This window comes from Carassius auratus, unplaced genomic scaffold, assembly GCF_003368295.1.
Source record: "Carassius auratus strain Wakin unplaced genomic scaffold, ASM336829v1 scaf_tig00215399, whole genome shotgun sequence".
Taxonomy (NCBI): domain Eukaryota; kingdom Metazoa; phylum Chordata; class Actinopteri; order Cypriniformes; family Cyprinidae; genus Carassius; species Carassius auratus.
Genome location: NW_020528066.1, coordinates 303539 through 323208, shown reverse-complemented (window position 1 = coordinate 323208; position 19670 = coordinate 303539). Strand labels below are relative to the sequence as shown.

General features: G+C 41.1%; 5 gene segments (V, D, J or C); all 5 read right to left on the bottom strand.

The window, feature by feature from the left end:
- Positions 1 to 2624: 2624 nt before the first annotated feature.
- On the bottom strand, positions 2625 to 3166 carry LOC113094496 (Ig heavy chain V region 914-like). The segment is given in 2 exon segments: positions 2625 to 2973; positions 3070 to 3166. Coding segments are annotated over 2 exon segments (360 nt in total).
- Positions 3167 to 3900: 734 nt separating this feature from the next.
- On the bottom strand, positions 3901 to 4419 carry LOC113094499 (Ig heavy chain V region 5A-like). The segment is given in 2 exon segments: positions 3901 to 4213; positions 4325 to 4419. Coding segments are annotated over 2 exon segments (351 nt in total).
- Positions 4420 to 7753: 3334 nt separating this feature from the next.
- On the bottom strand, positions 7754 to 8625 carry LOC113094488 (Ig heavy chain V region 3-like). The segment is given in 2 exon segments: positions 7754 to 8441; positions 8518 to 8625. Coding segments are annotated over 2 exon segments (363 nt in total).
- Positions 8626 to 11633: 3008 nt separating this feature from the next.
- LOC113094487 (Ig heavy chain V region 5A-like) lies at positions 11634 to 12195 on the bottom strand. The segment is given in 2 exon segments: positions 11634 to 12017; positions 12102 to 12195. Coding segments are annotated over 2 exon segments (402 nt in total).
- Positions 12196 to 17544: 5349 nt separating this feature from the next.
- LOC113094489 (Ig heavy chain V region 5A-like) lies at positions 17545 to 18150 on the bottom strand. The segment is given in 2 exon segments: positions 17545 to 17917; positions 18009 to 18150. Coding segments are annotated over 2 exon segments (351 nt in total).
- Between the last annotated feature and the right edge of the window lie 1520 nt (positions 18151 to 19670).

Here is a 19670-nt window from a genome sequence, read left to right as displayed (position 1 = left end):
TGGCTACCTATTAAGTTCGGTATCAGTTACAAATTATCATTACTTACCTATAACGCCCTTAATGGTTTAGCTCCTGCATACCTAACTTATACCACGCTACAATCCGACACGCTCCCTAAGGTCACAAAATGCTGAATTTCGGTAGTTCCTAGGATAGCAAAGTCCATTAAAGGAGGTAGAGCTTTTTCGCATTTGGCTCCCAAAGTCTGGAATAGCTTTCCTAATAATGTTCGGGGTTCAGACACACTCTCTCTGTTTAAATCTAGATAAAAAACACATCTCCTTCGCCAATCATTCGAATAATGCATCTCATAATTTGTGACTGCAGTTGTATCTGATCAAATGCGCATTATTATTCTTTATCTTGGGTTAGACTAATTAATTTCACTTGGTTGGAACAGCAGCTATGCTAATTATGTCTCTATTTGTTTCTCTGTTTTGCTAGGATTACACAAGCTCCAGTCTGGATCCAGAACACCTGAGAAGAGATGATGCAAACCTCTCAGAGGACCTCAGATGATGCTAACCCTGAATCAACAAACAGAACTTACAAATATTGCTACAAGTGTGACTGCATCATATAATAATTGTTGTTAATAGTGTTCATCATCTGGTTGACTACGTCTTTTTTACGTTTTTTAGAAAATTAATTTTCTTTTCACCTGACAGTCACCACTGACAAGCTACTAGAAACTGAATTTTCTGTAAAGTTGCTTTGCAATGATTTGTATCGTAAAAAGCGCTATACAAAAAAACTTGAATTGAACTGAACAACTCCAAAGATGATTTGAGTTCTGCCATGAAAAACACATACAGAAAGTTTTCATGAAATTTAAGCATTTAATCACACTGTTGTTGTATCAAAATGTGAATTAAACAGGCAAGAGACAACAGAAATATTTATTTTCTAAAAATAACTTACATAAATCTCAAAAGAATGATGCTGTCCTATGTCCCAACATCTACAAAAGCAAACATTCTTTTACTATTAGTTTAAAAATAAATAAATTAATTAATACATTTAAATAAATTTAAGAAACAGATAACTTGAAATTATGAAGTTCACTTGCCTTAAACTGTCTTTCCCTCTCTTCAGAAGAAGCTGAGAACACCGCCTCCTCTTCAAACAAGCAGGCTTCTGTGTCCTTAATTCCAAAGTTACTTTGGGTTCTGCAAAGTTAAAAGGGAAATCAATGGTTTAAATAAAATATAAACATGTAATCATTCTGTTGTTGCATCAAAATGTGACGTAAACAGGCAGGACACAACAGAAACCTTTATTTTCTAAAAATAATTAACATCAGTCTCAAAAGAATTAAGTTATCTTGTCTCTGGCTTTCAACATCTACAAAAACAAACATTCTTTTAGTCTTAGTAAAAAAAAATTATAGCATGGAATAATGAAGTTTACTTACAATCTTATCCTCAAACATGACGTGCATACGCTCTTTCACATTGATGTTCCCAACCGAGCACCACTGGGTTATGATCAATGCCCAATTTTCAAACCAAACTTGGGTTAAAACAACCCAACATCCTACCCAGCAGTCTCAACCCAGCATTTGGGTTGAAAAAAACAACCAAGCATTTTTTTTGAGTGTATATAACTGTCATCAAACCTGGTGACCATAAGCTCAAACAACATGAATTCTGAGATTACGTGGCATAATACGATGAACTTAATTTTAAATAAGTATTTAATTAAAGTAATCACTGTAACATTTATGATTAGGAACCATGCGCACTGTTTAAAGAAGATTTATGTTGATTCACTGTAAGAGTGATTTCATGCTTTCAAAATATAAATAAATATATTTTTTTATATTTTGGGGGTTGGATCATTCAAATTATACAGTAATGTACCGTTCTTTGTAATTTATTTTTCAGTTTTCTTGTTCCAGAATGAGTCTGTGCATTCATTGGTGTGGATTTTGCAGTGACTCTGTCTCAAAGGTAAATTGTTATGACAGTTAGTAGTGACAAGTGACTTTTTGAGTGAATCTTTGAGTCATTTATCAAACTGATTCATTCAAAAACCCTCCTGAATTATTCAGGATTCAGGAAGTAATCGTTTCACAAAGAAGCAGTGGTTTATTTTGCCTTGACTTCCTTAGGAGTTGTTTTAGTTGACAGAGCGATTAACAGGCAACACTGTGTCTAAAAGTCAAATTACTCAATATTAACTTAATATTAATCAAACTGTTGTATAAAACTGTTTTGTTGTGAATATTATCACAGCTGTGATAACATGGATATTCATACCTACATCCGAATCTCAGCTCTACTCTACTGATAACAACATCCTCCTGCTCACGTGATACTGTTTAGTTAGTAATTATGTGATGCATTTGTCATCTTGAATGTGGTTCAGTAACATGTGGTTCAGGTCATGAGCCACTGCAGGTTAAAGAACGGCTGAGAACAGATCACATCATTTCACAGTTTACATGAGTAAATCAATCACAGCTCTGTGAACACACAGAATCAGTGTTGTATTGGAAACACGTGAAATTTTACATTTTTAATTACAACCTAACAAAGGTAGAATGTGCATTATAATTGAATATTTCTATGTGATGGAATGCGGTTGATCAGTCAATTTTCATCACCATATGTGAATGAGGAAGTAGTTTTTGTATTGCTTTGACACTGAACTCATTCACTGTGACTCTCTAGCGCAGTAATACACAGCAGTGTCTTCAGTCTTGAGGCTGTTCATCTGTAGATACAGTTGACTGCTGGAATCATCTCTGGACACTGTGAACCTGCCCTGAACTGACTGGGAATAGTAGATTGGAGTACTGGACGTGCTGATATATGCAATCCACTCCAGTCCTTTTCCAGGGCTCTGTCTGATCCAGCTCAGTACGAGACCGCTGAAAGTAAATCCAGTTATTGTACATGTAAGTTTGTGAGACTCTCCTGGTTTTTTAACCACTGCTTCAGACTGAGTGAATGTCTGACATTCAAAACCTGTGGAAAAAGAAACAATATAACATGTAAAAAAAGTATATTGTTAAATTTTTTTATGTAACGTAAAGTATATTGTTACAGTTTGTGGTAACTTACGTGGTAAAACGTTCAGAAGTACAAATAAAAGAAACTTTTTAAACATGGTGTATGTGAAGTTTAAACCAGAAAGATAGCCTTAGTTTCCAGAGTTCAGATGTCAGTTCAGATCACAAAGATGAACTGTCACATTTAAAGAAGTAAGCTGATTTGCATATTCAAATCACAGAACTGATTATGTAACATGCTGATACATATTTGGACCAGATAAAGATTTTTGTGGTTAATGTTTGATCTATACAAACAGACCATTATTTAGCTATAATTAAATATATAAATGCCATCTTTGTGTTGCATTTCTTTTCATTCTATGTTGTTTAATGTTTTTTAATATAATTGCTTTTTGTCTTAATATGAAATATCAATATTATCAAATATGAAATTGCAGAAAATTGTCTATGACAGTATAAATTCACTTGATAGATCACTGCAGTCTATCAGTGTTTAAGCAGGCGGCTCACATCTCTTACAGACCTCCTGACTCACATCACACAGACAGAATAAACACTTCAGTTCATTTACTGACACAGCTCTGACGATCAAACCTTCAATGCTGATCAAACAGTGCTGAAACTACTATACCTCTTCTGAGACAACAGTAAAACTTTGCTCTCTTCCAATGGGATGAAAATGATGCAAAATATAAGGGATTTTACTGACTTTCTGTTGACTTTCTGATTATAGTGCTTATTTATTTTATCTGATAGTTTTGATTATTTTATTAGGAAATTGTTGTGTTGATGAAGATCAGTGAATATCAGTTCAAGGAAAACGCATGATAAATACTGTAATGTCAATATGAAGATGTTTTTGTACAGGGAGTCTGTTGGAGTCTGTCACTGTGTTTCTTTGGCACAATAATACACAGCTGTGTCTTCAGCTCGCATATTCTTTCCTTGCAGTGTTATTGTGTTACTGGAAGTGTCTCTGCTGATACTGAACTTGCTTTTCAGAGAATCCTTGTAGGCTGTGCTTCCATCACTCCAGATGATTCCAATCCACTCCAGAGCTTTTCCTGCAGGTTGACGAATCCAGTCTGCATGCTCACTTGTAACTGAATATGAGACTTTACAGTTGATAGTGAGAGTGGCATCAGGACGGACAGTCAGAGACTCAGGCTGAGTGAGTTCATATGAATCAATACCTGTATCAAATCAAATAATACCTGTTAATAAGAGATCATGACATTTAGAAACTGTTAACAATCTTTTGATCAACAAAATGATGTATCACACAGAAAACAGACTAAACTTACAGGATATGACTGCCAGAAGCAGCACTAAAGATGAAGAGATCATGGTTTGTTTCTCAGCACAGTTTATCTGAACTGAAGTGATTCTTCACTCCCTCTAGTGATCAGATGAATGTGTAAACTGACTCATGCCTGCTGCTTAAATATGCAACAGGAGATTTACATAATCGCACAGAGCTTTTAATAAAATTTACATGCAACAAAAATATTAATGGTAGGATTCATATTGTCACGGTTTTACGCTGCCTGAAGGAACACGGAGTCGAGGATAAACGAAATAAGGCTTTTATTATCCAACACAGGAGATATCCAACATGGAGCACAGAGATAGGCACACGTAGTAGCAAAAGGTAATGAAGACCCGACAAAACAGAACTGAAAGGACAAGGCTTAAGTACAAAGGATAATGGGAAACACAGGTGGATGGAATAACTAAATTAACAGGGACATGGAACACATGAGGAAGATAATTGACACCTGGGAACTAATCACGGAAGACAGAAACTGGGTCACTGGGGCAAAAACACTAAATGAGTCCAGGTGTGTGACAGTACTCCCCCCTCCCGGTAGGTGCGTCCTCGCACCGTAGAAACAACAGAGGGAGGCGTGGGTGGGAACTTGGGAGGAGGTTCCGGTGGAGGACGGACTCCCAGGAGGGGGCCAGCAGACAGGGACCACAGAAGGAGGAGCCAGGGAGGAGACGACGGAGGGAGGAGCCAGGGAGGAGACAGGAGCAGGAGGAGCCAGATGGTCCACCAGAGACCAGCCAGGACGGAGATCCAAGGTGGAGTCGACGGCGGGAGGAGCCATGGTGAAGGAAGGGTCGACGACACCAGGGGGCCGACAGGCGGAGACTGCACCGATGGGTGAGGAGCCCAAGATGGAGCAGCACAGCCGCAGAGCCAGGGGGACGTCGAGGTTCCGGAGGGCCTAGGTGGAGCAGAAGGCTCAGGCGACCAAGGCGGAGGCAGGGTCCTGGCAGACCGCTGTGGAGCCGGAGCGACCGAGGATGGAGGTGGAACCGGAGGGAAGGAGGAGCCTGACAGAGCCGGAGGGATGGAGTGACGAGGTGGAACCAGAGGAGTGGAGTCCCGAGGCGGCGGATGGTCGACGACTGACCAAGGTGGAGCCGGAGGGACGAGGGAGCCCGGTGGAGCAGGTGGGATGACAGGCCACGGTGGAGACGAGGGAGCTAAGAGCCAAGGCGGAGCCGCTGGGTCGAAGGACCGAGGAGGAGTCCAGGGCTCGGAGGCTGGAGGCGGAGACAGGGCCTTAACACGCCAAGGCGGAGCTGGAGACTGGCAGTCCAGCGGCGAACTACCGCGCCCCGATGGCGCGGACTGAGGGTGAGCTGCGGGACTGACTGGCACCAGCAGGGATGACGAGGAACTGTCTGGTCTAGGAGGAGGAGAGAGGAGAAGGATGGGGGGAACGACAGGAGGATCAGGGCTGGATGGAACCAGCGGAAGTGGAGCAGAAGGACCAGCAGGTTTGGGAGGAGGTGGGAGAGGGAGGCTGGGAGGGAATGCAGGAGACACAGAAGATTCAGGGCTGGGCGGAACCAGTGGTGAAACAGAAAAATCATGGCTGGGCGGAACCAGTGGTGAAACAGAAAATTCAGAGCTGGGCGGAACCAGCGGAGACACAGAAGATTCAGAGCTGGGCGGAACCAGCGGAGACACAGAAGATTCAGAGCTGGGTGGAACCAGCGGAGACACAGAAGATTCAGAGCTGGGTGGAACCAGCGGAGACACAGAAGATTCAGAGCTGGGCGGAACCAGCGGAGACACAGAAGATTCAGAGCTGGGCGGAACCAGCGGAGAAACAGAAAACTCAGGGCTGGGCGTAACCAGCGGAGAAACAGAAAACTCAGGGCTGGGCGTAACCAGCGGAGAAACAGAAAACTCAGGGCTGGGCGTAACCAGCGGAGAAACAGAAAACTCAGGGCTGGGCGTAACCAGCGGAGAAACAGAAAACTCAGGGCTGGGCGTAACCAGCGGAGAAACAGAAAACTCAGGGCTGGGCGTAACCAGCGGAGAAACAGAAAACTCAGGGCTGGGCGTAACCAGCGGAGAAACAGAAAACTCAGGGCTGGGCGTAACCAGCGGAGAAACAGAAAACTCAGGGCTGGGCGGAACCAGCGGAGAAACAGAAAACTCAGGGCTGGGCGTAACCAGCGGAGAAACAGAAAACTCAGGGCTGGGCGGAACCAGCAGAAATGGAGCAGAGGAAATGACTGGAGGAGGTAGGAGTGGGAGACTGAGAGGGTATACAGGGGAATCAGGGCTGGACGGAACCAGCGGGGAAACAGGAAACTTAGGGATTACCTCCATAGACCAGTCCATCAGATCCAGAACTTGCTCCATACGATCTTCAGAGACTGTATACAGCTCACCCTCAGTCGCAGGAGTGTGGGCAGGGCTTTCCTCCACGCCCTCGATCTCCACGAGGACTCCCACGATGCACGGTGTTGCCGGCTCACACACCTGGTCAGTCGCGCTCTCGAGATCCTGTTCCCTGTCAATGGATGGCTCGGGCTCTGCGGCTGCGGTGGGCTCTGGCTCCGTGTAGCGAGATGGTGGCTGGCTGGTCTCTGGGTCGGGAGTGGGGCTGGCGAGGTCCTCTATGGGGCAGACGGTGAGAGATGAGCCATTTCTCGCCAGAGTCCACTCCACGTATGCGGCGAAATTCTCTCGAGGACCATCTTCGGACGACAACGCTCTGCATTTGGAGTTCAGGCTGGTGTTGTAGAAGGTGCAGAGCGCGCCGTCCGGGTAGCTGGTGGCATTTGCTAATAGGAGAAACCATCTGGTGTGGTCCTCGAGAGAGCGTTCTTCCTGCTTCAGCAGAAGGATGAGGAATTCGGGACGATAGAGGGGATCCATAGAAACACTAAGAAAAGAAAAGACTTTGAAAACACAAAAACAAAACGGAGGGAAGAACACGCAGTTTTCTATTTTCTCTTATTGGGTCGGGTCTTCTGTCACGGTTTTACGCTGCCTGAAGGAACACGGAGTCGAGGATAAACGAAATAAGGCTTTTATTATCCAACACAGGAGATATCCAACATGGAGCACAGAGATAGGCACACGTAGTAGCAAAAGGTAATGAAGACCCGACAAAACAGAACTGAAAGGACAAGGCTTAAGTACAAAGGATAATGGGAAACACAGGTGGATGGAATAACTAAATTAACAGGGACATGGAACACATGAGGAAGATAATTGACACCTGGGAACTAATCACGGAAGACAGAAACTGGGTCACTGGGGCAAAAACACTAAATGAGTCCAGGTGTGTGACACATATGATTTATTGCTCTCATTAGAGACTCTAAGACATGTTTTGTTCAGTATTTTAATTTTTTTATATACTTGGCATGAATCAATTTGACATAATGTTCTTCCCCAACAATTCTAATTCTTTTTAAAGGCTTGAAATAACTGATAAAACTTGTGACAGCAACAATAGCAGTAGTTCAGTAAACGTTTCTTTTGGAACTGCACTAGAAGGTTTAAAGGCCTCTATTGCAAGTTGTGCCCTGAAAACAAATGTCACTGTAAAATATTTAACCACTAACACAAATCTACACATAGAAAAACACACACATTGTGTTAAAGGAGTCAGAGCCTTTGTGCTGTCATGTTTGAGCTTTTATAGTGAACTTCACTGCATATTTAACAGCATATTTTCATCAGGCTGTGTTTTATAGATTTTTTATTCTCTGCTGCCATCTGTTGAACTCTAGTGACATCAGAGAAAACAGTCAGTGTGGTTTTTGTTCAGCTGTACAAGACTTTGTGTCACTGTGCTTGCTTTGCACAATAATACACAGCTGAGTCTTCTGCTGTCAGGCCTGATAGTTTCAGATACACCATACTCTTTGAATTATCTCTGGTGATTTCAGTTCGACCTTTGAAGGATTCAGAGTACTCATAGCGACTGCTGTCACTATAAACACGTCCCATCCACACAAGTGGTTTTCCAGCTTGTTGTCTGATCCAGTGCATGCTACAGCAGCCAAAGCTGAACCCAGATCCTCTACAGGACAGAGTCAGAGTTTCTCCAGGCTTCTTCACAGTTGTACTTTCAATGGACTCCATACTTTGACATTTTATGCCTAAAAAGAAGATTGAAAAGACTGATTTAAGTAGATCTTTTCCCGTAGATCTGATAATAGACGTGTGAAAACTCACGTTGTAGGCTGAATGAGAGCAGCAGTAAGCAGAGTGTATTCTTCATCTTGACAGTGGTGATGTAACACTTCAGATCCAGTCAGCAGCACATAAATACTAAACAGATGTCCAGAGTTGTTTTCATTTGCATTGGGGGGGTGGGGGGGGGTCACAAAGTGCAATTATGACTGAAGGATCAAACTATTAAAGAACGATATGACAAACCATCACCAGTGTACGAGCATAGCAGTGTAATTGCTCCTTTAAAAAAAATATATATAATAATAAAGGTTGCAAAGGGGGTTTTCACAGTAATTCCATAGAAGTACCATTTTTGGTTCCCCAAAGAACCTTTCAGTGAACATTTGTTTAAAGAACCATTTTTTGGCTCAGTATGAAGATTGTTTTATCTAAAGACTCTTTTTCACTAATAAGGATCCTTTTGTGGAATGTAAAGTTTCCGTGGATGTTAAAGGTTCTTCGTGAAACTGATGACAATAAAGAACCTGATGTTGTGACGGCTAATTATAATTAAATTATTATTAAAGTAAATTATTCTTTTTTTTTACAAAATAGCCTCAAAAGATTGTAAAAATATTATTATTAATAAGTTCAGGTAAAAATGGAAAAAGGATAAATGGGTGGTGTATGTATAATATAGTTGATCTCTAACAATACATTCACAATATTCAGTGATATGTGATATGCTCTTCCCTGAGGTTCTTTTTTGAGCTGTGGACACTGATAAATGTAAATGTAACTTCAGGTGATATAGTGCTGAAAAAATGTTTGGTGAATTACATCAGAGATTATACATTTCAGTAAGCTGCAATTCACATTTCAGCATAACATCTGATATCATACAATATCTAGTAAAGACTAAAATATGATCCGCTGTTTATTCTGAGGCAGCTACAGCTTATACTGTGCATGTGCACGAGAGATTTGCATCATGGAAATCCTCTCTCTTCACAAACAAAAGCATGTACTCTGATTTAATATTTTGCTTCATGTATTCATATTCATCCCTGCAGACAACTGCAGCATATTTCAAAAACAAAACTGCACTGCACAGACAATACTAAGTAATAGCAGGAAATTAAAGGCAGAACTCAAATTAGCGCTCAAACAACATGTAGCCTGTTGTTTGAGTGCTAATTTGAGTTCTGCCTTTCATTTCCTGCTATTACCACTTTAATATGCTTAGAAAGTATACACACACAACAGATGTGAGGTTATGTATGAGGTTTACATACTTTGCCTTATTTGTCATTATATAAGAAAAGTATAAAAACAAGCACACAATGTTTTACCACATTAAAGGAGCATGACATACTCACCCATAATTCTGATTTAATGTCAGTATAGGGGTCTACTGAAGGGTTGACAGTGTTATAACCCAAGAAACAGTCATTACAATGAAACATCAATAGCAAAACTTGCAGCTCTGGCTACATGAACAGCTATATGATGCAATCTTCTTTAGTTTTGCATAAAATGTATTATTTTCTTGTTTTGTGTGCTGCTTATTATTAAACATTGCATTCATCTGTACATATGTGTCTTATCATTGAATGTTTGTTCACGAGAAGTATACTGACATTTACCTTTTCACATACAGAGTATTAAATAGTTAAAGCGCTTTGATGATATGCTACAGAATGAATTCACTTTTGTGTTGATCCAGCGCTAGACTTGACTGACAAAAGGACCTTATGTGTGCATTATATTGCATGTACACACATAAACAAAGCTTATATAGTTGTCATGCATTTAAAGATTCATAACACTTCATTAGAGTGAATTAGAGTGTTTGAAATTAATATGAATCTTGATTGTCTTTTTAAGTTTTGAAAAGTTTAAAACAAATATTTTGACTGTATGAGTCGCTGTTTCTGTGATTGTGTGTCACTGTGTAGTGGACAATGTGTTCGACTGCAACCTACTTTCACAGAAGAGAACTGCAGTTTTACAGTAAAAGTGTGTCTAGACCAGTTTTTGAATCATATTGCCACATACATTAGTATCACTGTGAGTCCTCTTCTGTCCGTCCAGACAGTTTCAGATACATCATGCTTTTCATCTCTGGTGATTTCAAGGCTCTTGTCTGTCTCTCTGTCTCACACACTTTATTAACTCACAGTTTAAGTTGAACAATATTAGTAATGCGGGTATATTCTTCATCTTGTGAATGTTTATGACTCTACAGCTTAATTCGGTTCAGCAGGATATTAATACTTGCAGCCTGTCATAGATTCTTTTGAATATGCATAATGAGGAAATGATGAAAGATTACTGAGATTATCTTTTACACTTACACAGAGGATAACCAGAATCCAGCGCTTATTAATATCTATTACATTGATCTGATCTTTCGATGTTTGATTAGTATGAAATATTTAAAGCTACAGTCTTTATTTAGTTTTTATTCACTCCAAGCCTAATATAAACTATAATGTTTGTGATATTAACTTTATCTCGTGACAGATGAGAACTGCAGTTTTACACCACAAGTTTATTTGTACAACACTGTGCTTGTCTTGCACAGACATACACAGCTGAGTCCTCTTCTGTCAGTCAGACAGTTTGAGATACACCATGTTTTTGTTTTGTTTTTTACTTTCTATAATTTCTATTCATCCCTTAAAACTTTTGGCATAGTCTTGTCCTTGTCCGCTACTCCAAATACGGCCCATCCACACCAGTGCTTTTCCAGGTTGCAGGTTCCAGTAGATTTTGTGGTACAACTTAAACTTTAATCAGATTTGATTTAAATGATTTGCTCCTTCATCAAATTAACTTAAAACATTCTAACTATTAAACTACAAAACTACTCTTTACTATGACAATACCAACATTTATAACTAGCTAGCATTATTATAAAAGAGATTCATTTTAATTTTTTCATTTAATAATATCTAGACTGTGTGAAAGATTTTTAAACCATAAAAATAGACATCACTATCTGAAATAATGAAAAATAATTATATTTTATAACTTTATTACTTAATAATATTGTACATTTTTTATAAATAAAATACACTCATGTTTAAGGTAATTTTCATGAATACTTAATGAGCATTTATGAGTATTTAATCTGCATCTGAACTGAATCAGTAATTAGTATTAGTGAGGATAGCATAAAGCTGTTTATTTGTGTGCCGAGTGTTAGAGTGGTTTTTGAACAAGACAGTAGCTGCTCTGTGTCACTGTGAGTCTGGCGCAGTAATACACAGATGTGTCCTCAGTCTGCATATTCTGTCCTTGAAGAGTCACTGTGTTGCTGGAAGAATCTCTGGAGACTTGAAATCTACTTTTCAGTTTATCACTGTAATATGTGTTACCGCTACCACATATCTCTCCAACCCATTCCAGAGCTTTTCCTGCAGGCTGCCGTATCCAGTGAGTGCAGTAGCTTCTGTCAGACACTGTATATCCATAGAGTTTACAGGACAGTGTCAAAACCTGACCAGGACTTAAGACCATAGAATCAGTCTGGGTCAGTTCAACACAGTGGACACCTGAGGGGGGAAATATGGTCAATATTATGTATAACCTTGAGTGTTTTAATATGAAGTATCTCTAAAGAAGCTGTAAAGACTTACGAGAAACAGCTGCCAGCAGCAGCAACAACCAGAGAGATGAAGAGATCATGGTTTGAGACGAGTGAGAACAAGCTGCTTCTCTTCATCTTAAAACTCAAATAAAAGGAGGAGAGATATATTTGCATACAGTAATGCATATGCAACCCAGTAAATGAGTATCTACATTTTTTTCTTTCAGAAGACAGCACTGACCTCTGTGACATTAACAATATAACACATTTAAATCAACTAGATATTTGTTTTTTCTTATATATTCACTTAAGGTCATTCATATGTATCAGCAATCATGGCATTTAAATAGCTTATATTCTAGGTAAATATAGGTAAATATTGGCCAGCATATCATCCTCTAGGATAAGATGTCTTTGGTCTGTTTCTTTGGCTCAGAGTTGTCTTGTGCTGCAGCGCCATCTGCTGTTACTGTTGTTATTATTTTATTATATTTAATCTAATTATCCTCCCTGGTCTGTTTTTGTACAGCTCAGTGCTCTTCTACATCATTGTGTGTATCCTGCACAGTAATATACAACTGTATCTTCTGTTGTCAGACCAGAGAGTTTCAGGTACACCATGCTGTTTGAATTGTCTCTAGTGATCTCTATTCGTCCCTCTACACTTTTAGCATACACTGTTTTACTGGCGTCATACCAGATAGCCCCCATCCAGATGAATGTTTGTCCTGCTGACTGTCTGATCCAGTGCATGCCGTACTGTCCAAAATCAAATCCAGATCCTTTACACGAGAGATTCAGAGTTTCTCCAGGCTTTTTGGTGACAGGACTTGATGGGATGGACTCCAAGCTCTGGCCGTTAACACCTAAAACAAAATTATATAATGGCCTGTCAGCATTATCATATATACAGTACAGCTATTAATCTATTAATGAAATCTGAAGCCAGAATTAAATATTACACACACAAACAGACTGTCTATACATACTAGTAAAACATATCAGGAGAAAAAATAAGAATGAAATGTCTGCCATTTCAAATGATGCAGGAAGGTCACTGCAATAATCTCATTGAACACTGCTGGTAGAAATACTGTCTGTAATATCATTTACATTTGGGTGGAGCTTTAAAATGTATAAAATATGCCACTGTTTGCGAGAAAAGTATTGAATCTCCTTCTTTCATTAAATTTCATTTAATTTCCATTTAAATAATCTTTTCCTTTTTTATATTATATCTGTGGGGAAAAAAATTGGTAATATTGTTTTTTTGGCTACTGTTAAATAACAAGATGACCTGTAAATCTTATCTTCCAGATATTGTAAAGAACTAGCAAATAGCAAGGGGGAAGTGTCACGGTTTTGGTAAGGGAGGAACTCAGGTGCAGACAGGAAGTAACGAAACAGGATTTATTTAACAAAAAAGGGGAAAACAAAACCCACGAGGGGGAAAACAGGACTAGGGCAGATACAACAATAACTAAACAGGACTGATTAATCAAGATAAACAAAGACTCAAAACAGGAGAACACTAACTACAAATAACACTCACGGTTATACAGGATACAATATCTCAATCACAGGTGAGGAACACACAAATCACAATGAACCGACGCAAGACAGAGCACACTAGGAGATCTAAATAGGGGGAACAATCAAGACACGACAGGTGGCACAGATGGGACAATCAAGACACGACTAGGTTAACAAGGGGGCGGGGCAAGGGAACGAGACAACACAAGCACATGGCCCAAAGACAAGGCCATGCGCTTGTACACAAAACACGGGTCTGTCATGATCCTACCTCAAGACTAGGAAAAATCAAGGACACGAGGGCAGAATCATGACAGAACCCCTCCCTTAAGGAGCGGCTTCCAGACGCTCCTCAAGGGAACATCAAACACGGGACACGACTGACATGACAGACTGGGACACAGACACAAACCAACAAGACATGACGAACAACAACAAGGGCAAACATGAATACACAACGGCAGGGTTGGGGTGACAAATCAAAAAAAATAAACAGGGAAGGGGAGGGGGCGGGACCACAAAGTTCATGGGGGACAGACCAGGGCGGGTGGGAGGGGTAGGAATCTTAGGAGGACAGGACGAAGGCTGACGACGGGGGGTACGGGCAGGTCTGGGTGGTGAGGGGCGGGGAGGGGTCTCGGGACAACTGACAGGGGACATGACAGGAGCAGACAAGGGACGCGGGGCAACACTTACGGGACGCGGGGCAAGACTTACGGGACGCGGGGAGACGACATCTACTGGACACGGGGGGACAACATCTACTGGACACGGGGGGGACCACAGGACACGGGGGGACATTAACGGGACACGGGGCCACATCAACGGGACACATGACCACATCAACAGGACACGGGGCCACATCAACAGGACACGGGGAGACAACGGCTGGACACTTGGGACTTCTGGGGACAGGGTCAGGGGACAAGACAGGACTGACGGGGATTTCTAAAATTTGGACAAGACGGGACAAATAATCAGAAAAGGCTTTAGCAGCTAGGATAATTGGCATCTCCTTATGAGATGAGACCGACTGTACAAGAGTCTTTGCTGCGGAGTCGGCCGCGGCTCTCTCCTCCGCTCTCACGACTGCAGACTTGCATACAGCTCTCTTCCTTGCCGGCTCGGGCACGCCAGCGCTCACCGCTGCTGGCTCGGGCACGCTCACCGCTGCTGGCTCGGGCACGCTCACCGCTGCTGGCTCGGGCACGCCAGCTCTCTCCGCTGCTGGCTCGGGCACGCCAGCTCTCTCCGCTGCTGGCTCGGGCACGCCAGCTCTCTCCGCTGCTGGCTCGGGCACGCCAGCTCTCTCCGCTGCTGGCATGGGCACGCCAGCGCTCACTGCTGCTGGCACGGGCACGCCAGCTCTCACCGCTGCTGGCACGGGCACGCTCACCGCTGCTGGCTCGAGAGGAGACAGGGTCACAGGACCGGCAGGCCCCTTCTTCTTCCTCTTCCTCCTCGGGCGCGGTGCAGAGGCTACAGCTGGGTCAGAGGCGGGTTGGGGGAGTTTGGTCTCGGGTAGGGCAGCCTCGGACGCCGAAGACTCTGAAGCTGACTCCCACGACAATCGTCTCCCTCGCTTCATGGGGAGACTGCTGGCTGTGGAAGGCGCCTCAGGACTCTGGGGGGGATCTGCCTGTTCCCCCAGGGTTGCCACGGCCAGGACACGACCCTCTGGGATCGTTGGCAGCTGGGTAGGTGGGGACCTCTGGGGCTCCTCCTCTCGCCCGCTCGCTCCGGAACGACCTCCCCTGGTCCCCCGGAACACCACAAGGCGAGAGCCCTCAAAACAATCTCACTGGCTGGCTGATGCCATCCAGCATTGCCTCCTGTCTGCGGAGTTCCTTCGTGGTCGGTTCATTCTGTCAGGGTTTTGGTAAGGGAGGAACTCAGGTGCAGACAGGAAGTAACGAAACAGGATTTATTTAACAAAAAAGGGGAAAACAAAACCCACGAGGGGGAAAACAGGACTAGGGCAGATACAGCAATAACTAAACAGGACTGATTAATCAAGATAAACAAAGACTCAAAACAGGAGAACACTAACTACAAATAACACTCACGGTTATACAGGATACAATATCTCAATCACAGGTGAGGAACACACAAATCACAATGAACCGACGCAAGACAGAGCACACTAGGAGATCTAAATAGGGGGAACAATCAAGACACGACAGGTGGCACAGATGGGACAATCAAGACACGACTAGGTTAACAAGGGGGGCGGGGCAAGGGAACGAGACAACACAAGCACATGGCCCAAAGACAAGGCCATGCGCTTGTACACAAAACACGGGTCTGTCATGATCCTGCCTCAAGACTAGGAAAAATCAAGGACACGAGGGCAGAATCATGACAGGAAGTTGTGTTGGTGAAATACTGCAAAGATTTATGATTGTTGAGTTTCATTGGTTTCATATTTCGGTGCAAATTATTTTTAGTGATTACACTTTGAAAAATGATCAGAAAGACTTAATTTGTGATATGATCAATCACCTTTATTTATATAGTGCTTTAAACAAAATACATTGCGTCAAAGCACTGAACAACATTCATTTGGAAAACAGTGTGTCAATAATGCAAAATGATAGTTAAAGGCAGTTCATCATTGAATTCAGTTATGTCATCTCTGTTCAGTTTAAATAGTGTCTGTGCATTTATTTGCAATCAAGTCAATGATATCGCTGTAGATGAAGTGACCCCAACTAAGCAAGCCAGAGGCGACAGCGGCAAGGAACCGAAACTCCATCGGTGACAGAATGGAGAAAAAAACCTTGGGAGAAACCAGGCTCAGTTGGGGGCCAGTTCTCCTCTGACCAGACGAAACCAGTAGTTCAATTCCAGGCTGCAGCAAAGTCAGATTGTGCAGAAAAATCATCTGTTTCTTGTGGTCTTGTCCCGGTGGTCCTCTGAGACGAGGTCTTTACAGGGGATCTGTATCTGGAGCTCTAGTTGTCCTGGTCTCCGCTGTCTTTCAGGGCAGTAGAGGTCCTTTCTAGGTGCTGATCCACCATCTGGTCTGGATACGTACTGGATCCGGGTGACTGCAGTGACCCTCTGATCTGGATACAGACTGGATCTGGTGGCCACGGTGACCTCGGAATAAGAGAGAAACAGACAAATATTAGCGTAGATGCCATTCTTCTAATGATGTAGCAATTACATCGGGTGTTATGTGAAGTGTTTCTGTTTCCAGTTTACCTAGTTAATGCAGCCTAAAAATCCTTTAACGGATTTGGATATTAAAAGCATATTAGTATGTTATGTGTAAGCCAGATTAAAGAGATGGGTCTTTAATCTAGATTTAAACTGCAAGAGTGTGTCTGCCTCCCGAACAATGTTAGGTAGGTTATTCCAGAGTTTAGGCGCCAAAATTTGAAAAGGATCTGCCGCACGCAGTTGATTTTGATATTCTAGGTATTATCAAATTGCCTGAGTTTTGAGAACGTAGCGGACGTAGAGGAGTATAATGTAAAAGGAGCTCATTCAAATACTGAGGTGCTAAACCATTCAGGGCTTTATAAGTAATAAGCAATATTTTAAAATCTATAAGATGTTTGATAGGGAGCCAGTGCAGTGTGGACAGGACCGGGCTAATATGGTCATACTTCCTGGTTCTAGTAAGAACTCTTGCTGCTGCATTTTGGACTAGCTGTAGTTTGTTTACTAAGCGTGCAGAACAACCACCCAATAAAGCATTACAATAATCTAACCTTGAAGTCATAAATGCATGGATTAACATTTCTGCATTTAACATTGAGAGCATAGGCCGTAATTAAGATATATTTTTGAGATGGAAAAATGCAGTTTTACAAATGCTAGAAACGTGGCTTTCTAAGGAAAGATTGCGATCAAATAGCACACCTAGGTTCCTAACTGATGACGAAGAATTGACAGAGCAACCATCAAGTCTTAGACAGTGTTCTAGGTTATTACAAGCAGAGTTTTTAGGCCCTATAATTAACACCTCTGTTGATATGATGATGGTGTTTTTGTACAGGGAGTCTATTAGCGTCTGTCACTGTGTACGTCTGGCACAATAATACACAGCTGTGTCTTCAGCTCGCATATTCTTTCCTTGCAGTGTTATTGTGTTACTGGAAGTGTCTCTGCTGATACTGAACTTGCTTTTCAGGGAATCCTTGTAGTCTGTGCTTCCATCACTCCAGATGATTCCAATCCACTCCAGAGCTTTTCCTGCAGGTTGACGAATCCAGGCTGTACGCTCACTTGTAACTGAATATGAGACTTTACAGTTGATAGTGAGAGTGGCATCAGGACGGACAGTCAGAGACTCAGGCTGAGTGAGTTCATATGAATCAATACCTGTATCAAATCAAATAATACCTGTTAGTAAGAGATCATGATCTTGTAATCAACAAAATGATGTATCACACAGAAAACAGACTAAACTTACAGGATATGACTGCCAGAAGCAGCACTAAAGATGAAGAGATCATGGTTTGTTTCTCAGCACAGTTTGACTGAACTGAAGTGATTCTTCACTCCCTCTAGTGATCAGATGAATGTGTAAACTGACTCATGTCTGCTGTTTAAATATGCAACAGGAGATTTACATAATCACACAGAGCTTATGAACTTCACATGCATCACATTGTCCTGGACATGATTTTAAAAGCTTTTAGTTTTGAATTTAATGAGGTCTTTATTTACAGGGACAGAGTCAATGAGCAGAAATGTAAACAGTTTGCAGACATTGTGACTGTAAGTAATTAAAAAAATTTGAACACATAGAAGTGACAAAAATATATAATTGATTGCTTATATTAAAACATATAAGGCATTAAATTCAGAAATGTGGACTAGCTGTATAAAATCTTTAACTTTTTTAACATTTTATTTTACTTTGGTTAAAATGTATTTTATTTCAAGTAGGCCTGTCAAAATTAATATGTTAATAACAAGTTTAACGCAAACACATTTTAGAGACACTAATTTTATTTATGCGTGATTGAGCTCGCATGTTCTGTTTAGGACTACCGTATTTTATTTACATTTTTTTCTCAGAAATGGAAGTAACTGAAAATGTTATTGTGTGTTTGTAATTTTAATATTTTAGCTGTAGGTCTATGCAGCAAACCTACAGAGCTTCCAGTAGTTTATTTTACGGAGCTGTAAACACGGTATTCTCCGACTGAATGCAATCGTTGACGAACATCCAATTCACATATCAAACTAGGCTATATGTTATTAAATTATACACATATAGCCTATCAGATTATTTTATTAAAAGTTTAGTGTTTGTGTTTATCATGTTTTTTTTTTTTTCATTTCATTTTCATTTGAAAATTACTTACAGAATTTTTTTTTCATTATACCCTTTTTTTTTTACTGTGGTGTTGTGAAATTATGGTTTGAGACGAATTAGATTTTGCATGCAGTTCAGCATATTTCAGTATCTGAATGGTTTTGTCAAGTCTGTAAATATAATTTGACAATATAACTGTCTGTGAAAATATACAACTATCATCAAACCTGGTGAACATTCGCTCAAACAACAAGAATTCTGAGATTATGTGACATTATACGATGAACTTGAAGTATTTACTTCAAGTAATTACTGTAACATTTATGATTAGGAACCATGCACACTGTTAAAAGCCTGTTGTTGATTCACTGTAAAAGTGATTTCATGCTTTCAAAAGAGAAATAAATATGATCATTACATGTTTGATCACTCACATTATACAGTAATGTACCGTTCTTTGTATTAGATTTGTCTGTTTTTCATGTGTTTTCTCATTCCAGAATGAGTCTGTGCATTAACTGATGAGGATTTTGCAGTGACTCTGTCTGCAGGGTAAATTGTTATGACAGTTAGTAGTGACAAGTTACTTTTTGAGTGAATCTTTGAGACATTCATCAAACTGATTCATTCAAAAACCCTCCTGAATTATTCAGGATTCAGGAAGTAATTGTTTCACAAAGAAGCGGTGGTTTATTTTGCCTTGACTTCTTTAGGAGTTGTTTTAGTTGACAGAGCGATTAACAGGCAACACAGTGTCTAAAAGTCAAATTACTCAATATGAACTTAATATTAATCAAACTGTTTTGGTGT